Here is a 24,115-nt window from a genome sequence, read left to right as displayed (position 1 = left end):
AAATATCTTTCAGCCTTATTAACTGAGTCGCCTAATTCATTTTTCTACATAAAATCTCCTTGCCTCCTTTCTTTCTACTTCTTTGTTACTCCCATATTTATTTTTTCCTAAAGCACCTCTTTGACATTATGCCATCACTCTGGTCAAAACCTACAACCATAATTTAATCTACTGCAAAATGCTTTTAAGGTATTTAAGGCACATTTGACTGATTTTAAACTATCCCACTAACAGAAGTAGGAATCCTTGCAACTCTCAGCAGCTTGTCTTTTTATGATCCCTTTCCTCACTCTCTACTTAAAAGCCTAATTATTTCCTGCTCTCCTTTGCTTACAGTGTGCTATCCCCCTTCTTTTTTCAACAGTGCTGGGGACTGAACCCAATGGCTGTGCATTATAGGCAGGTGCTCTACCACTGAGAGAGACACCCTTGGCTGACCTTTGTTTTTTAACCATCCAAACCATTCAAATTCTCATCTCCTTCCATATAATTTCCAGGCCACAATGATTTCTTCAATTTCTAATCTATATTTCTGTGACACAGTTTAACTCTTCCTTGTGCCTGAATTCTTTAAAAAGAATCTTAGTTTTCTGGGCAAAGAAACAAAACTGTGCAGTTTGACTATTTTCATAATTTTGGTAAAAAGTTATTTGTACCCTGACTCCTAGCAATAATTGGAAAAGTTGGGAGGATCAATTAATTTGAATTATTTACCTATCTAAATTAAAATCCAAGCAATAAATTTAAGACATACATTTAAACTACAGTATGATTCTACTGATGAATTGAAAGCAGTCTTACAAAAATACTGAATAGATAAATATTTAATAATTTATTATTCTTAACTTTTATTCTAGTACAGCTGTTGTTCCTTAGATGTTGCTTGCAAAGCACTTGGCACAGTTCTCAAATCTAGGTGGCTCTTATAAGTCAGATGGAGATATTTCTAATCAATCATGTGCACACAAGTTGTAATTTTACCTGGACACGAAACGTTGGAACGTGCATCCCATGCCTAGAGAAATCCTTATAGCCATAACTAGTATCTTCAAAGTGACGAGATACATCTCTTGCTGGTGTAACTTCTTCGTCATCTGAAATATTTTTTAAAAAGGTCACTGAAAGCTTTTCAAAATCAGGATACTAGTTAAAAATCATTTTACCCCTAATAAGTAAAAATAAGATAATCTATTCTTTGACACTGAATTACTAATATCAACCCCCAGAAGGGTTTAAAGCAATATAAAGAAGTAGTCTGTCAGCAAGTAGAATGTAGTAATGGAGAGTCTCTGTTCTAAAATGTACTCATAGTTGAATTCTGTGTCTCTCAGTCCCTTTTTGATAAGCCCGTCTCTTCTTCTCTGTGTCCCCATCCCAATTTTAGATTTTAGACTCTTAAAAAGTATGGGCTCAAAGTATGAACACTCACTTGGATAATCTTTTGAGTGATAGTAACAACTACTTAAACCAATTATGCTCCAATATTTAGCACTTTTGACTTATTTTTGTTGAATATTACTGCTCTTTAATGTGTAATATAATGACAGAAAGAGGTCTTGTGAGTTGACATTTTCATAATATTTCCTGTACTTTCCATGAGCCTTTTTGGATTATCATACTCAGGAGTTTGATGAGATTGTAGTTTTAAGTAAATACAGTATTTTATGACAACTCTTCTCTTGAAAAACAAATTAACACCCACCCTCCATTTATGTAATTCTAATTTTTTTCTTTGCTCTTAAGGAACTTGATGCATTTGTTTTAAAATTATTATAATTATCATTTGCAGTACTGGGTGTTGAACTCATGGCCTTGACCTTACTAGGCAGGTGCTCTACCACTTGAGCCACAACACCAGTCTACACTCTTTCTTCTACTCTATTACTGGCAAAATATATTTGAAGGCAGTTTATTAACTTTTTTCCTTTTGAATTCCCTAGTTTATACATTAAGTCCTATAGATTGCATATAGATAAAGGCTAAACATAAACTGGGCACCAGTGGCTCATGTTTGTAACCTGAGCTACTTTGGAGGCTGAGATTAGGGGGATTTTGGTTCAAGGCCAGCCCAGGGAAATAGTTCATGAGACCCCATTTCCAAAATAACCAGACCAAAAATGGACTGGAGGTGTGGCTCAAGTAATAGAGTGCCTGACATGCAAATGCAAAGCCGAATTCAAACCCAGTCCCATCAAAAAAAATAGGATGCACATAAATAAAGCTGTTGATAATAAATAGCTGTTCTCACAAATCATAGAATTTTAAACTACAGGCACCCTTGGGGCTTTATGAACTCAATTTCTTCAAATTAAAGAAGAGAAAATAAGAAGGCATTCACATGTTAAGTGGCTTACTTATGTTCCCAAAGCTTATTAGCAGTTATTTTAATACCAGAATCCAAATCAAAGGCTCCCCACCCCATAGTCTAGTGCCATTTTCACTTATAACCCTTTTCAGTTGCCTGCTTTAAGTTTTTTGTAAGTAGGAATACCTATGCAATAGCCTTACTAAAAGGAAAGACATATTTGAATTGATGTTTTAAAGCTTACCAAAATTCTCTAAATTAAAAAAGTTTGGTTTGCAATAGAATTATATTGACTATGTACAGACTGCTATTACCTGAAGAGAAGACAAACATGCTTTCTCTTTTTTCTATTTCAAAACGTGAAGCCATCTCTTCCTGACTTGCCTCCTCTTCATCTCGACATTCTTGTAACTGCCTCATCTTTTCCATGAGGGCTTCGACCTCAAAGAAGGAATCACTTACCTGAAGAGAGAACACAATGTTACATTTGGCAGACAAAGAATTAATGAATTTTATTGTCTGTCTCATAAGAATTTGTATCTTACCTGAATAAAGTAAAAATAGTTTTTTATAATTTTAATGTACATGAATTAAGTAAAATTATTTTCGCCTACTGGGTATACATTCAGATTTTAAAATATAAAAGTGATTTTAACATTCTTATGCTTTTAACCTATAAAATTAATAATAATTACTATTCACATTTTAAACATTAAACTTTAAGAGTACTTGTTGATTTAAAACAGAACTGATATTTAAGTTAACTTCTACTTGCTCAATCAGTTAAATAAGATACACAAAGTACAAGTGGTTTTGTACACTGCACATATTGTCAACATGTCTATCATCTTTAAAACGGTAATTGTTCTACTTATACAATTTACTAACTAAAAATGAACCATGTTCTCACATGGCTGGAGTTGGTCACCTGACCTCTGTGAATAAGACTAGGAGCAGTCATTTGCTGGGATGACTATAGCAGTGTCACATCTACAGTGACAGGTCTTGACAACAGTTGGGGAAATAGCCAAGTAGACAAATGATTTATACTCTATACCCTGCTGCATCATTACTCTAAAAGCTGGATCAAAGCAATGGAATATGCATATATTTATATTTTATAAAATAGATATTTGAGAAGTCTTAAAGTCTCAAAAGTTCAAATATAAAAATTCATGTTTCCCTCTCTATAAATTTCATTTCTTTCACTAGGAATTCTTAAGGCCTCCTATTTTCCTCCTTTCCTGGCTTCCACCTCCACTTACTGGTCCTTCAGGTGTCACCTTACATGCTTCTTCTAACCTCATACATCCCGCATCCAATCTCTTAATTAATCTCACAAAGCACCATGTTCTTTCCTTCAGAGTGCCAATCACAACTTGTAATTGTTGCTCTTATGATGCTGATCCAGTATCATACCCCAAGGGTGAGGGAACTATTTAATTTACTGGCATATATCCAGAACCTCAGCAAAGTACATGATACATCTTTTTTTAGGTGATACTGGAGTTTGAATGTGGGGCCATACACTTGCTAGGCAGGCGCTCTGCCACTTCAGTCACTCCACCAGCCCTAGTACATGAGTAATAGTCATACTATAACAAATGTTTCTTGAGTATCTGTTGTCAGAATGATATATTAAGAGATAATCTAATTACTTGTGCCTTATGTTTTCATATGATTCAGTTATGCAAAAATTACTTTTCTTAATATAAATAGTAGAAAGATAAAAGTGAAAATAGGATTTTTTATTTTTCTAGTACGATTCCTATTCCCAGATTTTTCCAGAGCCCTTTCTCTACTAATTCTATGATGTTAAGTGTTTCTATGATAAAACCAAAGGTTCTCCTGGTACATACATTTCCACAGTCAATCCTAAAATAGTGTCAGTAACCACATCAAAAAAGGGCCAAAAAAGAAAAGAAAAGAAAAAAAAAAGATTAGGATACTGAAAAGAATGATTCGAGGTTTTAAAACTAAAACAGGGCTGGGGGCGTGGCTCAAGTGGTACAGTGCTTGTCCAGCAAGTGCCAGGCACTGACTACAAACCCCAGCACTGCCAAAACAAAACAAAAGACATATATTTATATATACAAACACACACACACATCTCAAGACCTCTCTCAACTCACATTACTCTTTATTAATTTATTCTGTTCATCTCAGATAAAGAGCCTAAATTTTAAGTATTCTAAGGAAAGATAATTCTTGACAAATTATACTGAAATAAAAGGGAAACACAAAGCATATTTCTTTTGCTCCTTACCTAATCTAAAGTTGTTAGCAGTTTAAAAAAAGTTATTATTATCATTATTATTTTTTGAGACAGAGTCCCACTATGAAGCACAGGCTGGCCTTCAAGTCACTATGTAACCTAGGCTGACCTTGAACTTGCGATCCTCCTGCCTCAGCCTCCCAAGTGCTGGGATTATTGGCATGCACTAACATGCTCAACTGCATTTCATTTTAATATTAAACTGTTAACACTGTATATGCAAATTCTCTGATTTCTGAAGAACTGGGTGTGATATCTGACATATACTAAAGAACAGGCTGTATCAGCTGTCAAGTGCTATCAGTATGAGCTTTACAAAGGATCCAACTTACTAGAAAAATAAAAAATCCTATTTTCACTTTTATCATCTACTATTTATATTAAGAAAAGCAGAAATTTTTCTTTAGCCTTATACTAAATCATTGGTAGAAAGGAAAAGAACCCAACTTTTTGGTTGCAGGCAAGGCTCAAGTGGTAGAGCACCTGCCTAGCAAGCCCAAAGTCCTGAGAACCATCAAAACAAAACAAAAAAACAACCAAAAACTAGAATCCAACTCTCAATAGCCTAGCAACTGATACACTCTCTTGGATCCTCTCATAATCTCCAAGCTCTGATAAATTATAAGTGGTCATTTGCAGGCCTACAGCAAGAATCCAGATAGTTCAATGGGGCATGAAACTGGTAAGTCTTGGGACTTGTCAGAAGTGCTGTGATCAACCTTGGAAAAATTACACTCCTTCTTATAATGAAAAAATATTCCTTTCACTACATGTAAATGTCACCTCTTATTTAGTATTTGATAAATGCCAAGCACTATACTAGGCATTTCACTTACTATTTTTTTTTTTTTTAAAGACAGGGTCTCATAGCTCAGGCTAGCCTGGAACTCGCTATGTAGCCCAAACTCACAACCCTCCTGTCTTAGCCTGATTAACAGGCATGTACTGCACCACCACACTGGCCATTTTACTTCTTTAGAGACATTTAAACCTCATAATAACTTTGTGTTTTATACCTTTATTTAGACATGAAAGAACAGGGGCTCAGAGAAGTTTAATAACTTGCCCAATGTCAAATATACAAGTCAAAGGCAATTCAATCTGTCCAAACCTGTCTCAAAGGAGCAATTTAATAGAGAAAAATGTGTGCAAAGTGTGTTCAAATGACTATGATGCTGTTTTGCTATTTCTGGGATTTCTGTTTTGAAGCATAATAAACCTTTGCCTTATCATTACAGTAATGAATAGAGAGAGAATTTTGACTCATTGTATATAAGAATTAAAATTACTTATAGAAACTCAACCTGCTCTGATCTGTTTTAAAGGAATAACAAAACTGAGAATATATAAGATAGAGAAGGACAGAGGTGAAAGCATTTTAGCAAATTTATATTAACCTGCCATCACCTTCTACATTCGTATAAAGTTAAACATGAAAAAGAATTTTAAAGGCAGAAATTTCCAGATCAACACTGACTAAATCTTATAAAAGCTAAGCAATTAAAAAACCAGCCCATTTCTTTTTGTAAAAAGAAAGAAAAGAATGTATTGGCACTAGGAAGTCTCCACCACCAGGTCACACTATTTTCAGGCTCCTTTATCACTGTAGACTGCTGTAGACATTCAGTATTAACTGTTCTTGATGGGGGAGCATCTGTTGACTCTTGACCCTAAAATTACAGGAATGTACAGGGGCTTATAACTTTGTATATCCCTTAGTTCCTAGACTAGTGATGGGCACTTGTTAAGTAATAAATAAGTTCATTATTAATGAACGAGTAGGCACAAGGGCCTAATGAACATAACAAGGTGGATTTTCTAAGCAGTTAAACGAAAATATAACAGTTATTGTGATTAGTCTCATTACAGTACCATAATAAATAACAGACACTTACCGAAATATTTCCTGCTGAGTTGACCTGCATCTCATCCACACTGTGATTGCCATTTGTAATGTCACAGATACAGTAGTTACTAACAGAAGGAGGTCTGAATGTGTGGCCACCATCACAATGAATTTCTGGACTGATTCCACAGCCAAATGTGAATGAGGCGAGAGAATGATAGTGTGTGAGTAGAACTACAGCATGTATCAATTCTGCAAGAGACCAGCTGTGCTCTTCAGCTTTTAAAAGCTCCTTAGGAGGGTGGGGAGGGAGAAGTAAAGAGCATTTTTATACTGGAATGTACTGGTAAAAGTATATATTCATCTTAGTATTTAACCTATTGAAAACAGGATTAGTCACCATACAAAGTCTAGTCTAAAGCTATGATTTGAAACATGAAGAACCCACGATTTGTTACATTTTTATGAAACTATATTGATAAATACAGCTTAAATTAATGACACATTATTTTGATTTTTTAAAATACTGATTTAAATATAATAAAGTGCATTTTGCTTAAAAGCAGTTGCTGTATTTCAGGTGTTAGATAATGAATTATGGTGCTGTTACTTCAAATGTGTAACATTTGTTCAAAGTGGAAGCTACTGTGTGGAATGTCTGTGTTTTATGTATCAGGCCTTCTCAAGGAATTTTTAAGGCAGTGGCTTAAACAATTTGACTCTTAATGAATATTCCTAAGTCACTGAACTATGTTAAAAGTTATGCAAAAATCATGTAATTCTTCAAATTCTATTCCAGGTCCCCTGTGCTCCATTATCTACTTTATAGTCTGATGTAAATGTGCCTTCATGATAGGTGTTATTAATTATATTCAAATTTTATATCTTCTTGGTAATATCTTCTATTATGTAATAGTTTCTAAAATGTTCTATGAAATAGAAAGTCAAGACCAAAAAGAATGTTCTCAAGAATTTCTCCTGTGTGGTATACATTTTTTAGAGAAAGTTAATCTTTTACTCCAGAACCAGAAGGAATGAATTTAGGATGGCATTTAAAAAATATGAAATGACACTTCACACCTGTCAGAATGGCTAAAACCTAAATCATTGATACCAATGCTGGCAACAATGTAGAGCAATAGGAATGCTTCTTCAGGGCCAGTGGGAACGCAAACTGGTACAGCACTCTGGAAGACAGTTTCATGGTTCTTAGAAAGCTAAACATAAGCTCATCATATGACCCAGCAGTCACACACTCTCTTAGTAATTTACTTACATGAGCTGAAAACTTTTACCTACCAAAAAAACCTACACATAAGTGTTTATAACAGCTTTAGTCGTAATTGGCCAAAACAGGCAGTAATCAGGATGTCCCTTTAATAGGTGAATAGATAAACTGTGGTACATCTATACAAGGGAGTATCATTTAGCAACAGAAAGAAATGAGCTACCAAACTATAAAAAGACAAGGAAGAAACCTCAAATGAATACTGCTAAATGAAAGCCAATCTGAAAAGGTTATGTACTATATGATTTCAACAATATGATATTTTGGAAATCGCAAAACTATAAAGAAAGTAAAAAGGTTGTAGTTGCAGGGGCTCAGGAGGAAGCAAAGGGCAGTAGCTATTTACTGTCTACATTAGACAGTAGTATTGTGACATTATGCATTTGTCAAAACCCATAAACTATACAATACGAGAGTGAACCTCAGTGTGAACTATATGCACTTAAGTGAATAGGACTATATACCAACGTTTGTTTATCACTCTCAACAATGGTCCCACACAATCCCACATGCCAGTAACAGGAGAACAATGTGTCTGTGGGAGGGAGTTGTGGGGGAAGAAAGTGGGAATTCTGTGTACCTTCTGCAACTTTTCAATAACTCTCTCTTAAAAAAATGTTTAAATGATGCTAAGACACACTATTTACTACATACCTCAATGTGTTCTTTGGTAATAAGCCAAGGTCTGTGGGCTAATACTTTGTTGAGTTCTCCTAAATTCTGTAGTTTTTGAGGTGCATTCTCTAAACCATTGAGCCACTTGGGGTCCCCACCGACATGAAGGAAATCATTTACATGCAGATTCACCAAGTAGGAACACTGATGTCTTGCTGCAGCCTGAAGAGAAAACAAAAATGCATTTAATTATAGCTATTAAAATTTGGAGCATCTTTATAACATGCAAAACAGCTTTTGATTCCTATGTTTTAAAATTTTCTGTGAATCACAGAAATACAGCTTTCATACAGAAATTAAGAAATTCAAATATACCATAAAAAAACTAAGAAATATTTCAAGAACAAAATACTTTCTAAAAAAATCTGAACTTCAGAATTTTTAGAAACTCAGATTAAAGAGAAACTTCAATTAGGTTGCCAACCATAAAATGATGGAATATTATTTACAAACTGAAATTAGCACCACTACCACTATGTCAATGTGAACTATTTATAATAATGAAATAGATCTGGTGTTCTGCTTTATTCACTAAAAAGGAACAGCTCTCAGCATTGTATAAATATATATAATATTTTTTGTTACATTAGATAGCATACTTGTTTAAAAACAGGAAAAAATACAGGCTACTTAGCAGGAATCCAATTACAAATCAGAATGTAAGTATTTATCCCTGTGTTTAAAGCATTAACTTTCCTTAAAAAAATAAAAAAATTAATAATAAAAGTAGGCAGAAAGAATTTTTCACCAAATGTTTACAAACCATTATTCCAATGTAGTGCCGATAATGTAGAGGTAATGGACCATCCATTTGCAGTAGATAGTGTTGAGTTTTTAAGAAACTTTCTAAATATTGTGGGTGGAAAACCATCACTAATGTAATGTTATCCAAACGACCCAAAGCAGCAAAAGAATCTGCAAATAAAGTGTGCATTTGTGTATCTTCACTCCCCACTTGGAGAATCTGTAAAAATGAGAGGGAAACTGTGGTTATATAAATTACAAATTGGTGTTGAAAAAAATGTGCACTGACAGCATTATGTTATTTAGAAGCAGATTAACTTTGGCTTAAAAGAGGGCTTATGAATTTAAATTTAACTGGGAGCAAAACAGAATAAACAGTCACATTATACTGCGCGGGATAAACAACAAAGGCTGAATGTTAAAGGCCATCTAGATTGGCTATTTGCAGACTTGGCCAGAATCCAGTCAAAGAAGCAGATTTAGATTATCAAACTTGCAGAGCTTGCAAACAGACACTAAAGCCTTTTCTTACAACCTACTCTCATTCAAGGAGAACGAAAATTAACTAATAGCGATCAATTCTTATGAAAACAAAACATAGATGCTTTTACTTATGTAGAATTAAAGGTCCAAATGAGTGTCCCTACCGGCCTGTGAAGATGGTCAAGAGCAAGTAATTTAGTTTACGGGCAAGATCTAAATATAAACAGGTGGAATATTATTAGTCAAAAACAAGTCTCAGGTTTACCTGATTAAATATAGGTATTTAGAAAGCATCATGAAATACTAGAAATCAACATGTCTACAACAGGTTTCTAATCCCATAAACTCACTGCCAAAGTATGATTAAATGCCACGAACTGTGTAAAACATTTCGTTGACCAATAACTATTCAGATGCCAAGATGTGGGCCATGAAATCTTTTTCTTAAAACCATACAGTTCACTGTACTTTCACAAACAACACACCTCTTTTTCTGGGATGAATCTGCTTGGTCCGTGTCCTAGTGGTCGAGGAATTCTAATTCCAAGTTCCTAGAAAAGAAAATTACACCATCTCAGACCTCCAGCGGTAAACAACATGAACTGAAGATACAGGAATGGGAGGGAAAAACAACCAGTTGAACAAAGACAGGATTGTGGTGATTTGTTTTCATGGCTGGATATATATACCAACTCTTCTGTTTGCATTGCACAGCTAACAACAGCTTATAATATGCCTCTGACTAAAAACAATAAAACCTGTTTCACTAAAACCAGAGTTTTGCATAAAGTACTTGGCAAAAAGTCTAGAACAGAAAGTTCAGCACATAGCAGCCAATCCTGTGGGCTGTCAATGATACAAAATAAGACCAATGTGTTTGTACATCCAAAACTCAACCAAAATATCAGTCCCTGTGTATCTTGTCAGGAAATGAAAAAGCAATAGATGTCTTAAACACATAGATGTCTTAAACAGGAAGAGGTCTAATCATTATTACATCAATAATAACAACTCACAGTAAGCACAGAAATATTATGAAAAATAAAAACTAGTTAAATACAAAAGAAAGTACTAGAGAGTTAAGTAAAACAATTTTAGAAAAGCTCATTTTGTTTCTAAGTTTGCTTTAAATTGTTTTTTATGTATAGGGTATAATTAACCTTCATTTATTCCAGTTCAGAAAAGCTCAAATAGCTCAGAAATAAAGTCTGCCTTTTGACATAGTCAATTTGGAGTTCTGTACCTTATAGTGATTATGTAGCATGTTTAACAAAAACTGACTATCCACTATTAGCACCCCCTAATACAGTGTACTTCTAGAAACAAAACCATAGAAATAAAATTTTTTTGTTGGGGGGGGTAGAGGGAAGAGGCCTATCAATCTAGTTTTGTTTTAAAAATGTTTTAGAGCTTACACAACTAAAGATAAACCCTTGTTTATAAAATCACATACAAATATTATTTCTACACTCTTCTTACTGCTTCCAAAAGTTCTTCATAATATAAACCAGATGATTTTCTTTTAAAAAAAAATGGAAGAGGGCAGAAAGAGAAGTACATGTGGTAGCAATTCAAGAAATTTGGTCCAAGAGAATGAAAAACTTTTGAGCAGAATGGATTTTTAAAAACTGAGCAGGAAAAAATTTAAGAAATCTTCAAGAATCAGATTCAAAATAGGCTACATTTGCCAATATAATCCATAAAATAATATATAATTAAATTCTTATACTGAAGTCAGTAGTTATTCTACTTACACTGAAGATAGCATATAATATTATGCCCTTGATTAAAAGAGACACTAACTTCACTAATCTGGCCAATTTTAACATCCTGTAATAAATGCCAGACGAAAACATGTTCCCGTTATTGAGAAGGTTGTCTTGGCACAAATGCAGCCATCTCTATAAAATGGGGACTCTACCAGCACTTCTAACTTCTGAATCTCTGACCCTACTATATAAATTTTGGACAAAATTTACTGGGAAAAAGTGTAAGGCTAAGATCAGTATTATCCATTCTCATTTCTTTAATCTTTGAAAATTATCTTGCTTTTTGTTGTTGCAGGTGGGAGCAGTACTGGAGTTTGAACTCAGGGCCTCATGCTTTCAGGGCAGGCACTCTTGAGCCACACCCCAGCCCAGAAAATTATCTTAAACAAAATGTATTTAGTGTTTCAAGGGCTTATTACTTATTTTATGACACTATACTTATGACTTCAGTATATAAAAAGGTGTTATTTTAAATAGAGTTAAGTAGATTATTTGAAAAAAATGATCTTATATTCTGGTCTTGTCTCTATGTCAAACATGTAATTCATATGCCAAACTATTATTAAAAATAATCTTACAATTCCAGGACACAGCAAGTCTTTCCCAGTGGTCATAATTAATTCTAGACTCTTTATAAAAAGTTCATATCCTTAAATTTAGTGGCATATATATATATCACCATCTCCCTTGTTCCTTGAGCCTTCCATGGCAAAAGAAATGGTTCCAATTCCTTTAAAAATATATTCTTTTAGGGTGAAAAATTTTTATGTGTTTTAAAATATGATGTTAAGAAAAAGCAAGGAAAAAAGAAGAAAGATAATCACAAAAGGAAAAAAGGCAAACTTTTTTTGGGATGGATTAGAGACCCATACACAGCATCTCTTAAAGATTACATTCATCCTTTGATGAGATGCCAGTCTGGCAAGAGAGCTGGGGACAGAAGAATGAGAAAACTGAACAGAGAACAGTAAAGGAGTCCTTGTGACTTTCATTTAATTATTTTACCCAGTGTCATTCTAGGTGAAATAGAAATTTACTCAGCTCACACTTTGCCAGAGTCAATTTCCAGCTAAAATCAAGAGGTTGTGAGATCTTTGTGTCATTCAATAAAAGCAGAGAGAGAAATGGTAGAGGGGAAAAGAAGGATGGGGAGATATTGGGAGAAGAGGAAGAAAGTGAGATAGATGAATTTTTAAACTCAATTTTTTTCCCCAAACCAGAAAAGGTGATCAAGATCAAGGAGAAAAAGTTACTCCTGTTCTAGAATCATATACATTTACTTTCCTTTATTTGGAGGCGAGGCTCAAGAGATGTTTTCTCTCTCTTTCTTAGCTAATAGACTGTGTACATGAAAGAATACAAGAACATGACCTTTTCTACTTACTCTCATGCCCAATAAAAGACAAAGGCTAACCTGGGTAGTTACTGCTGAGCTCTGAGACTGTACCTAAATTTATCCTTATCAAGATACTGATGGTAGTTAAGACTTCATCCAGCCTCCAACTGCACACTGAAACTTCTGGGAAAAGTAAACAGGTGACATTATCTCTAGATCATCCAAATGGGGAACTTGTTCTCACCTGAATTTTGTAAAGACTCTTCATCTTGGGAAAAGCAATAGAGTATAGCACAAAAATCATGTCACTGCTGTTTGGTAAAAGTGCAACTGCCACCAAAGCATATTAACCTCTAAATTAAAGAATCTAATCTGTAAGATAGGAAGGATGATGATAAAATAATAGTGCCATCAATTCCATCCACTATAGAATATTTTATAAGTCACATACGTACGTGCCTAACCTTAGCAATGATATGTGACAAACTGCCCTTTAGTTTTCTTCTTATTCCTGAGATGACATAAACATGCAAAAAGCAATCAAGAGCTAGTAACAACAATAGTAGCAGCTAACACTAAAGAGTGTGTGTGTGTGTGTGTCTATATATACCTACTTTCAGTTCTGGGGTTTGAACTCAGGGTCTATGCCTTGAGCCACTCCACTCCACCAGTCCTTTTTCTGTGATGGGTTTTTTTGAGATACGGTCTTGAGAGCTGTTTGCCCAGGCTGGCTTTGAACTGTGATCCTCCTGATCTTTGCCTCCTGAGTAGCTAGGATTACAGGCGTGAGCCATCAGCACCCTGCAACACTAAGTATTTGCCAAGAGCCTAGCACTGGCTTGCTTTGTTTTTTGTACTAGAGATTAAATCCAGGGCCTCAAGCTTGCCAGGCAGTTGCACTACTGCTTGATGTATGTCTCCACCCCCAGCGCAGTCTGAAGTTCTATTATCTGTAAGCAAGGAGCACAGATTTTTATGATACTAAAATCTAGAAAGGGTACTTAGAATTTCACAATTTTCATGAAGAAGCAGCCAGTCTTAGATTAAACCTTTCAATGGGGTGTTCAATGGGGTGATCATAAGCCACACTATATACATTCATAGCATCCTATTTAGGTTACTTCAAGTATTTCTCCATCTGTAGTTATGAAAAACTCAATTAGACTCTGAACAAATTTTGACAATCCAGATTCTAGGAGGAAAATGTCCTCAGAAGCAGATGTGGACATTAATCATAACACAAACCTCACAGGTTCCCTGTGAAGGTGTGGCTGCAAAAAATAACATGAGGACTAAAGTCCCCTCCCCTCAACAATGCTAATAACTATCTTAGAAAGATACGGCTTCAGCCTCCACCATCACAATATTGCTTCAGATCTTTGATATGTTTCCTCACCAGAGTATAATACTAACACATTAATTTTCAGAATATGAAAATTTAGTGGTTGCTGACAGTGCCACAGAAAGACTATGAATACATTGTATTACTGTATGAATCAGTGTCTGTGGGGCTGGGTGTGGTGATACATGCCTGTAATCCCAGCAACTGTGGAGATGGAGATGGGAGGATCATAGGTCAGCCTGGGCAAAAGGCCCTACCTAAAAAAAAGTTAAAAAAGAGAAGAACTGGGACATGATTCAAGGGTAGTGTTTTACTAGCAAGACCCTGAGTTCAAACCCTAGAACATGGGCAGAAAGCAGTGTTTGTGTACTAAAAACACCATTTTAATCAGATGTTTAAAATTTGTTATTACAAACCTATATCAATATCCTTAAGTGAAAGAATGATTTGCTACAAATGCAAATAATAAACAAAGTTAGTTGAAAAATAAGTAAATAATTTGAATCATTTTATTTCTCTCTCTGTACTTGGTGTATGTTTTAAAAATCCAGTCTAGGGCCCGCAGAGTGGCTGAAGTAGTGGAGCACCTGCCTAGCAAGCGTGAGGGCCTGAGTTCAAACCCCAGTACCCCTCCCCCCAAAAAAAAGCCTATCTACATGTTTCAGTACATGATAACTACACATTGATATTAATCTTATTTGAAAAAAAAAAAACAAAGATAAAAAAAATATGTCCAGGCCTGGTGGCATACACCTCCCAGCAATTGGGAGGCTGAAGCAGGAAGACTGAGAGTTCAACACCAGCCTGAGCTACACAGAAAGATTCTGTCTCAAACTATTTTTTAAAGCTTACAAAAGCACTGTGTCCTTTTTGAAACACATTTCAACCAGGTAATGATGTTATAAAAAAGTGAAAGTCCAAATCACACTCTCTCTTCTCTGAGAAAACCATTGCCTTTTGACATTCAAAAAAATTTAAAAAGAAATGAAGAGCTATAGAAGTGTTACAAAGAAATATCCCTCCTACAGCAAAATGTACTAGTACATCTAAAATTGTCAGTTACACTATTAAGGTATTTAGAAACCTGGAACGTTTAGGTACTTCTTTTTATGTGTTCCATAAACTATATTTTAGAAAAATGAAACAAAAACCTACTGACTTGAAAGTATCATATTTGGTCTGGGGAGGTGGCTCAGGAGCAGACCACTTGCCTTGCATGCACAGTCTCTGGGTGGTTTGATCCCTAGCACTGGGGAAAAAAGGCTGGAAGTCTGACTTAGGCCTTATGTGTGCCCTACACTTTGCTCATGAGTTCCATTCCTGGAAAGTATTCAAAAACATTTTGGAAACTTGCTATTTAAGAGAATTATGCTATTAATTCTTTTGTAAAGTGACTAGTTTTCCTATAAAGCACTAATTCCTAATTTATAATCCCACGTGTTGGATGTATTAAAAATGAAATATACCTATACAAAACACCCTGGTTTCCCAAACACAATCCCACAAAGCACTATAATCAATGTACAAGCTAACATGTATCTATTTCATCTTCTGGTTTACAAGGCTATATTTAGAAATTCTAGATGGGGCAAGAACCAGTATTCTGCACACAAACACCACCACCAGAAATAACAGAGCTATTCAGGAACAATAATTGGGGCTCTTTTCTACTCAAAATGAGAAAAGATCTCTTTTCTCATTTGGTTGTGGATCTCTCATGATCCACAACCGAGACTGTAAATGCTAATTCCACACTTTTAATACTGTTTCCTCTCTTTGGTAAAGCTTCCAGAGCAATACTATGATTTTTATTTAAGAAAATTTGTTTTGGTGCTGGGGATCAAACCCATTAATTAGCAGGTGCTCTGTCACTGAGCCCCAGACCCTATAAAGGATCTTTAAAGGTGGTTCTGTTATCTGTGAAAAGGAGCAGGTAATGTATCTGTGAATATTAAATCTAGTAAAAAGTATTTGAGGTTAAGTTTTTTTGAATATAGTGTACTGATAATATAAACTCCATTTATAAAAAATATAATTACTAAACCTGAGTCATTTTAATGAGCAAAGCTACAGAGAAATTATTCGCATTTAGATTTCTTTAAGGCAATATAGCATTCTGATTTCAATTCAAATTTCAATATTTCACTATTTTCTTCCTATCATCTTGTGAATGGAAGCCTTTTAAAAGCTCAAATTTTAGCTAATGTCATATTAAGTAACTTTCAAATGGCATCCTTTTCGCAACCACGTAGAAAAAAATACAAACTGTTACAATTAGTTATTTCTGAGGGTCAATTCAGACACAACAGGGGTGGTTCAATAAACCAGGGGCGACGCGGTGCATAACGTCACAGTGCTCGCAGAGTATGTTTAATCTAGGTAACAATCTCTCAACTGACTCGAAAGCGTTTTCCTTCTCCAGTACGAGGCAACGGGGTGAGGCGGCTCAACAATCTGTTTGGACAAGCCGCTAGAGGAAAAATCCACAGGCTGTTTTACCCAAGACTGCAGCTTTGCCGGGTCGCGGACTTGCGGAGACTTGTAGCGAAGGCAACGCTGTTTACGCTTCGGGGACTTCCATTTAAATGACCGAGACAGCTGCCCCGCTGAGCTCAGCAGATTTTCGGCCCAGGGCTCCCCCGCCCCCGCAGGCCGCCCCCTCCCCGAGGCGCGCAGGCAGGCCCGCACGGCCCCCGCTACCTTCGGGTGCGGTTTCGGGTGCTGTTGGGTGCGAAGTCAGAGGGCGACGTGACCTGCCTCCGCTCAGCCCCTCCGCCCACCAGCCCCTACCCCGGTACCTCGTCCTGGCCGCGGCCCCCGCCGCACTGCTTGCAGCCCAGCAGCTCCGAGACGGCCAGTGAGGCAGTATACGCCTCGTTTGCCGCGGTGGCCAGGCGCATGTCGGTGCGGGGACGGCGGACACGCGAGGAGGCAAGCCGCGTCTCCGCGCTGCAGCGCTTTAGACAGCGCGGACCGCAGGGGCGGGGCGGCGCCGACAAACAAGCCTCGAGGCCCCGCCCTGCGCCTGTCACTCCACCGCCCTGGCGGACGCACCCACCAATGCTAGTCCAAGGTGCCGCATAGTCCGGCCCCCAGGCGCCGAGCGGCGGGGGGCGGCCCGATGCTGGCAGGCGAAAACAAGCTCGCGCACCTAGCTCCAGGCAGTGAGCTAATTCCTGGGTCCCGCGGAGGTGAGCGTGCACGGAGCTGCGGCGATGCGAAGCCTCAGGGAAAGGAGACTCTGTCCCCCGCCCCCACCGCTACCCTGACAGCATCATGAGCAAATGAATCCTCTTTAAATTTTATAAACTATCGAAGTGCCCCTCCTCCGTTCCGACAATGCCTGGACTGCAGAAAGCAGGAACAAGGAGGAGACCATGGCCTATATTCAATGTAAAGTTTATTTTTGGAAAAGCTATGTAGAAACTATATCACCTTCCTACACAGATAATAAACCTAGGTTGGAGATCTCTGAATTGTCTTTCTCTTCCCAACTTATTCGAAGAATTTACGATTTCTAATATTCCCTCATAAACACACCCTGCATTATAAAGAATTTCTCTCTGAAATGTGGAACGTGGCAGAATACAGGTTATAAAGGAGCACAAATGACTGATATTGTTGGATTCAGAACCCAGATCTGACAAGTATTGTGTCAACAGTTTCCTTCCTTTCATAGCTCTATGCTTTAAAAAGAAAAAAACACTGCTAAATTAGATCTCTTTTTCCACGTTTGCCCTTGTTTTCTCAAAACAGATGCTTAGGTTAAGAAAAAAAATGTTGGAACATATTGATAGAAGGAAACAAGTGGAGCTTAAATCAATAAATATTGACAGACACAAACAAGGACTAAATGAAAGTAAGTTTGGGTCTTAGGAGAGAGGTTACAATGTCTCAGAGAAGACAAAATTATTCTTTTAGTTCTTGACCTGTCTTATTTTAAAAAATCACAGGTTAAAAATGCCTACTTTTTAACTTTTCTCCTTCAGATAAATAAGATATGTTCTTATAAAATGTTTTCAAAAATACTAAAGGACCCCCAAAATATTTTTTATTGGTCAAGCAAAGCAATTTCGGGTTAACAGAAGAAAAGGCTGCAGAGACTTCTAACCTCTCTTCTGCTAAGTAAAGCTGCAAAAGTAAGCAGTATAAGAAAATGCTCAATCAGCCATAAACAAACAAAACCCAGAGAGTCATTCAATTTGCAGCAATATCCTCCAACATAAATAGAGTAATTTGGAAACATACATGCATATTTGATGTGTGGTGTTCTGAGCTATAAAAACTAGTTTAAAAATGAAGTACATGAAAAATGACAACTCTGGTTCTAGAAGAGTTGAGCTATGATTTTTATTTTCTGAAGTTACAACATAGTTTTAGTTACCTAGCAGGGTATGACCTTGTTTATGACATTAAAATAATTCTCCAGTGCTCACCTTGCTATTTCCTAATGAGTGGCAAAGCATGCATTCAGCTGACTCCAAAGTAGTTTAAGATAAATGTAAGTTAAAACTGCAAATTGCATACATATAGTAGTGACTGGTATTTAGAACTTGGTAAATAAACATTTCAGATATACTGAAATTGAATAGGAATCTCCAATTAGGATTCCTGTTTTCAAGAAAGCATCAGTCTACTTTTTATGCTGTCTTACATGAAAAAAACAATTTAACTTATATTCTAATTTAGTAGTTTACTGAGCACCTTTAAGCCATTAAATGTCAAGATTCCTTTATAGTCTCTATAAAGACTGACCTAAATACTTCAAAGAGTACTAATTTCTGCTCTCTAGCATAGAGAAGTATTGTGGGTTAGTGTCTTTATTCTCCAATATAGAAAAGTCACCTCCAAATAAATACACAGTGACTAAGAATTCCAACAAATGTATTAATTGGCCTGCAAATATTATTGCATAGATTGCACTTCTGGAGAGGTTCTGTTCCAACTCTCAATAAAAAGTTTGTATTTTTCCAAAAATTTCACTTCTTGAGCAGGAAGGTGTCCAGTGCTGGACACACATAGGCATGCAATAACCAGGTGCTGGAAAGACAAGCGTCCTCAGAACAGAGCAGTGATTAGAGCGGACCATACTTTGATACTTACAACAAGTTATCAGCATAGGCCAGCAGCTATTTTACAAAGTCTGCTAGATAAACATTTCAACATTTTCTTTCAGGAAGAATCTAACATCTAATCAAAGAGGTCATAGTAATTCTGACATACTTACTTTCCTCTAAAAGTGTTTTGGTCAATATACTCAGCTGTATCAAGGTGAGATTCACTGCCTCCACATCGATTCTTAAGCATCCTCTCAGATGCCTTTTCCTCAAGAACAAGCTGATATATAGTGGAAAAGCAGAGTGATAACAAATGACTTGATCATGGCATTGAACTATGAAATATTAGGGGAGTCCAGACTCAGAGTAGTGGTTCAAGATAGGCTCCAGAAAGAAAAAATGTCTGAGCTGGAGCTTAGAGGATTAGTAGTGAGGACTTGGTAAGAAAATTCAGGGGAGGATTTGGGAGAATATGGACAGTCTGTAGCAAAGGATTCAATGTGTGCAAAAGGCCTAAAAGCATGAAAGAGTGGTACTTTAGGGACACTAAGTAAAGGAAATTCACTGGGTCTTGAGCAGAGACCCATTAATATGAAGGAGTTCAGGTGAAAAGATAAGCAATAAGGGGAGGGAGAGTATTCACATTTCATTAAGGAATATGAATGTCACTCTTAAGGAGTCTTTGCAAGTTTTAAACAACAGTGACATCAGATTTGCATTTCAGCTAAGGTTTAGAAAAATATATTGGAAGGGGCAAAACTGGAGGTAAGGAGAAGAGGCAGAAAGGCCATTGAGGCACTGTGGGCAAGGCAGGAGCGTGGTCTGAACAATGGAAATGGAGAAAAATGTTAGGGTTAAAGGTGGTTTTCGTCTCTTCAATCAACAAGGCTATCACGTTCCTTGAGGGAGGCAATCACGCTTCATTTAAGAGACAGTTTTCAAGTTGTCTTCCCTGAACTCAATAGGTATAGGTATATTCTAGCAGAAAAAAGTTATCAAGTTAACAGTTACAACCATGCTTTTACAGACCACATGTTAAACCTTGAAGTTTCTCCCTAACCAAAAAAGTTAAAGTAGTATATGTTTGCACATTTATTCATTGGAATTAGAGTTATACTTAATAAATGGTTAGGAAACATTAACAATGGTTTCAAGTCTTTAAACCAAAGAACTTTGAGTAGGAGTGGGAGCTGGGCACTGGTGGCTCATGTCTGTAATTCCAACTACTTGGGAGGCTGAGATCAGGAGGACTGAGGTTCAAAGCCAGCCTGGGCAAATCATTTGGGAGAGACCATCTCCAAAATAACCACAGCAAAATAGGCTGGAGGTGAGACTCAAGTTGGTAGAGTGCCTGCTTTGCAAGCATAAATCCTTAGCTTAAACTCTAGTTCCATTAAAAAAAAAAAAGGAGTAGGATTTACATGGTTTAAGCATTCTTTTTTTTTTTTGCAGTGCTGGGGTTTGAACTCAGGGCCTTCACCTTGAGCCACTCTGCCAGTCCTTTTTTGTGAAGGGTTTTTTTGAGATAGGGTCTTGTGAACTATTTGCCTGGGCTGGCTTAGAACCGGGATCCTCCTGATCTCTGCCTCCTGAGTAGCTAGGATTACAGTGATGCCCGACTTAGTTTATGCATTCTTGAAAAACTGCCTATTGTCATTTAAAACATTTCATTTAGAATAAATGCTGGTTAATAAGGTTACTTCTACTTACTAGTTTTGTCAAAAATTTTCTCCAGCTCCTATCTTCCTGTTGATATATATATAGCTTGTCTGCTAAGCACTTTTTTCCTTTCAACATCATGTTTTGGGTACATTAAGATCCTTTTAGTACTGAACTTTAAGGTGTTCTTATTTGCTATGTCCTTTTTTCACTTCTTCAATTTTTAGAATTATATTGCTTTAAAGAATCAAGAATGTTGACAGTTTTTGTTTTCCTCCCCTCTCATTTAGGGTTTCTTCTTTTTGAAATGAAGTGTTTTAAATCTCTACACAGGGATTTAGAACTATGGGTCGTTATTTATACTTGTAAAGAAGCAGGATTCCAAAAAGTGTCAGTGGTTTTAAATTTAGAAAGTCACTTTTACCCCAAAGACTCAGTGTGTTAAATTGTGTGGTAAGGTTTTCCAGGCTGTACTGTATAAGCTGCTAGGATCAGGACACTAAGCATTTGACATTTACAAAGCAGATATACCTATTTTTATTTTACAAATTTGTGAAAAATTCACAAACCATGGCAACTTGTCCAAGGTTATAAAGTAGTAAAATGTAGTCCTGGATTTGAATCCAGGTCTGTCAGAGTCTAAACAGCAGTCCAGCAGTCATTACATGAAGCTGCAGTAGGGTTTGAACTCAGGGCTTCATGCTTACTTGGCAGGAGCTCTACCATGTGAGAGCTCTACCAGCCCTGTGTCTTGTGCTGAGCCTTTTCTAGATAGGGTCTCATGAACTATTTGCCTGAAATGGCTTCAATCGGTGATCCTCCTGATCTCTGCCTCCTGAACAGCTAGGATTATAGGCATGAGCTGAAGCTGTTTCTTTTCTTTTTCTCTGTAGTAGTTTAAGTTCTTGATTCTGGGGGCAAGAAAAGAATGCAGGAAGAAATTTTTTAAATGTATCTCTCTGTTGTTATTCAGGTTGAGATCTGATTTTAAAAAGAAAGAGAAAAGGAAATCACGTGGGTGATCTTGACTTTGAGAGCTTCTTTTCTCTGTTTGTCTCTGTCTCTTCCCAGGCCTTTGGTGACTTCAAGCTAAGGAGTGAAGAAGCACCTTAACCTTCCGAACACTCCTTACACTAACTCCACTCCTCTCAGAATGAGTGGTGGACTTCAGGAAGAGAGCTTCTTAAACTAATACATACTATTTATTGTGAGTGACTGTTACCTCATTTAGTCTGTCTCAATAAAATAGAATGTAAGCTCTACTAAAATCAGACTATTTATGTCTTTTGTTCATTGCTGTGTTTCCAATGCCTTACTGCCCAGCATGTAGTATATGTACTGAATGAATGAACCCCCTAAAGATGTTTCCTTTAAAAAACTTTTAGGAAAAGCTCAACTCAAGTTCAAATATAGTGTAGTGAAGACTTGTGCAGTCCAGACAAACATTTTTGGAGGTTTGGGGCCATTTTGGGGCCATTCTGTGGTCCTCAGAGGCAGATGGGCTCTGCTTGTGAATCAGGCTGTCCCACAGTTCAGCTCTTTTCTGCAATGTCTGTTTTTCAGTGTCTTCCCCTTCTCCTCCTTGGCAAGCTGCTTTGATTTTTTTCTGTGCCCGCTCCACTACACTACCAGGATAACAGCCATAAGGGTTCCAAGCAGCGCATTTATGGATCCCTTGTTCATAAGTCAGGCAGGTATGCACTAGTCAGACACTGCCCATGTACATGCCATTGTTTGACAAGATTCATAGAACATTTTGTATCCAAGTTGGGCTTTAAATAGCCTCAGGGCTATCTAAGGTGTGATGATAGGAAAGAATGTCTGTTGAGATATCAAAATTAAATTGAATTCTTTCAGAAATATAGTATTTAGAGGCCAATTACTTTTTGACATCATTGTTGAGTTAAATAAGAATGGGTCTAATTTGGAATACTGTGAGGTTCAGGAAAAAGGCAAGTGTGAGAAACTTGAGGTAGGACTTTACGGCAAATGTTCTTAGGAGCTAATGAAAGCTTTAAAGAAGGAAATACTGATATAAACTCACTAAAAATATTAAACATGACATACACAAGTAGAAAATATTTCTCAGACTATGTATATATACTGTATCATATTACTTTAAAAATGGGTTTTAAGTGGCTGGATTTTATTTATACCTTAAAAATATGAACATATGTAAAATATTTTAAAAATTCTCATAGCGCAGCTACTTGTGAGTACAAGTCAGGAACTGGTTTAACATATAACCTGCAATTTTAAATACAAAGAGTCATCCAGGTAGACTATTAAAAAATCTTTTTGAATGAGATTAAAAGCAAGCCTAATTATTTTAAACATCCTGAGCCTATAGACTTGATGGAACTGAACTCTCAAGTTCTGTTTCTTTTAAAGAATTGATTTTAGCCATGGTTACTAATAAGTCATTAGCTTAACATGACTACATTTTAATGCTCTATTTACTCTAAAGACAATTTTTATTCCAGAGAAACAAATACTAGGACAATGTTAAAGAAATTCAAAATCAAGTTATGTATTTTTCTAACAACTATCTTGCCTCCCTCAGGATTATCACTACACAGTAGTGAAAGAATTCTGTACAAATGCTTGCTTGCATAGCTCCAAGAACCCCTCTGAGATTCTTTATATAACCTTTATTTTCCTCCTTCTGAGATCTCTTGTTTTCCAAGAGGGTATTTATTAGGTTGTAAATTTTTAACCTGGGTACAAGTACAAGGCTACATCTGGAAATTACTGCACGTTGTTATAAATCTTAAAAACAAACTGCTCTTCAATGGCCTTTCCCTTCTGTTCTCTCCAAAATCCTCACTGCACCTCTATGAACCATTTTCCTCTTGATCCAAACGGTGTGCATACACTCTGAGTACTCTATTACAACAAATAAAAATATTTAATTTTGGTATGACTACTGGGTTCTAGTTTACCTAAAACGCACTCAAGAAAAAAGAAGAGCTAATACCATCCTAAATTATGCTTTTTACATGTAAATTCAAATTTGAACAGAATTCTAGTAATAGAAAATCTGATTTTCCTAATTTTTGTTTTTATTTTTTGATAATTAAGAAATACTAAAATATAATTTTATTTAGCTGATACAAACTAGAAAAGGCATACTCTTTCCTAATTTGTTATAATTCTAATTTTAAAAATATATTTTGACATAGGTTTTTGTATGGACTCAATGCTATTATTTTACCAACAGAAATCTTGATATTATGTAGACATTTAGCATTCAGTCATTCATTATTTATAAAAATTTACAGATTGACAACTATATGCATTTAATTTCTTAAATTCTATGAACAAGAAGTATCTTAG

At 36.3% G+C, this 24,115-nt stretch overlaps 1 protein-coding gene across 3 annotated transcripts in view; it reads right to left on the bottom strand.

The window, feature by feature from the left end:
* Sesn1 (sestrin 1) overlaps window positions 1-24,115 on the bottom strand; it is a 94,691-nt gene that overhangs the window by 4,439 nt on the left and 66,137 nt on the right. For 2 of the 3 annotated variants that reach the window (XM_020175346.2, XM_074077121.1), the window contains exons 2-7: window positions 10,102-10,167; window positions 9,153-9,353; window positions 8,369-8,551; window positions 6,476-6,718; window positions 2,620-2,767; window positions 982-1,094 (exon numbers count right to left, since the gene is read on the bottom strand). In XM_020175346.2, coding sequence (XP_020030935.1) covers window positions 982-1,094; window positions 2,620-2,767; window positions 6,476-6,718; window positions 8,369-8,551; window positions 9,153-9,353; window positions 10,102-10,167 — 954 coding nt within the window. Of the gene's footprint in view, window positions 1-981; window positions 1,095-2,619; window positions 2,768-6,475; window positions 6,719-8,368; window positions 8,552-9,152; window positions 9,354-10,101; window positions 10,168-16,861; window positions 17,042-24,115 lie in introns of those variants that run through there. The other variant, XM_020175347.2, reaches the window with a different exon arrangement.

This window comes from Castor canadensis, chromosome 1 (genome assembly GCF_047511655.1).
Source record: "Castor canadensis chromosome 1, mCasCan1.hap1v2, whole genome shotgun sequence".
Taxonomy (NCBI): domain Eukaryota; kingdom Metazoa; phylum Chordata; class Mammalia; order Rodentia; family Castoridae; genus Castor; species Castor canadensis.
This window is presented reverse-complemented; position numbering and strand designations above follow the sequence as displayed.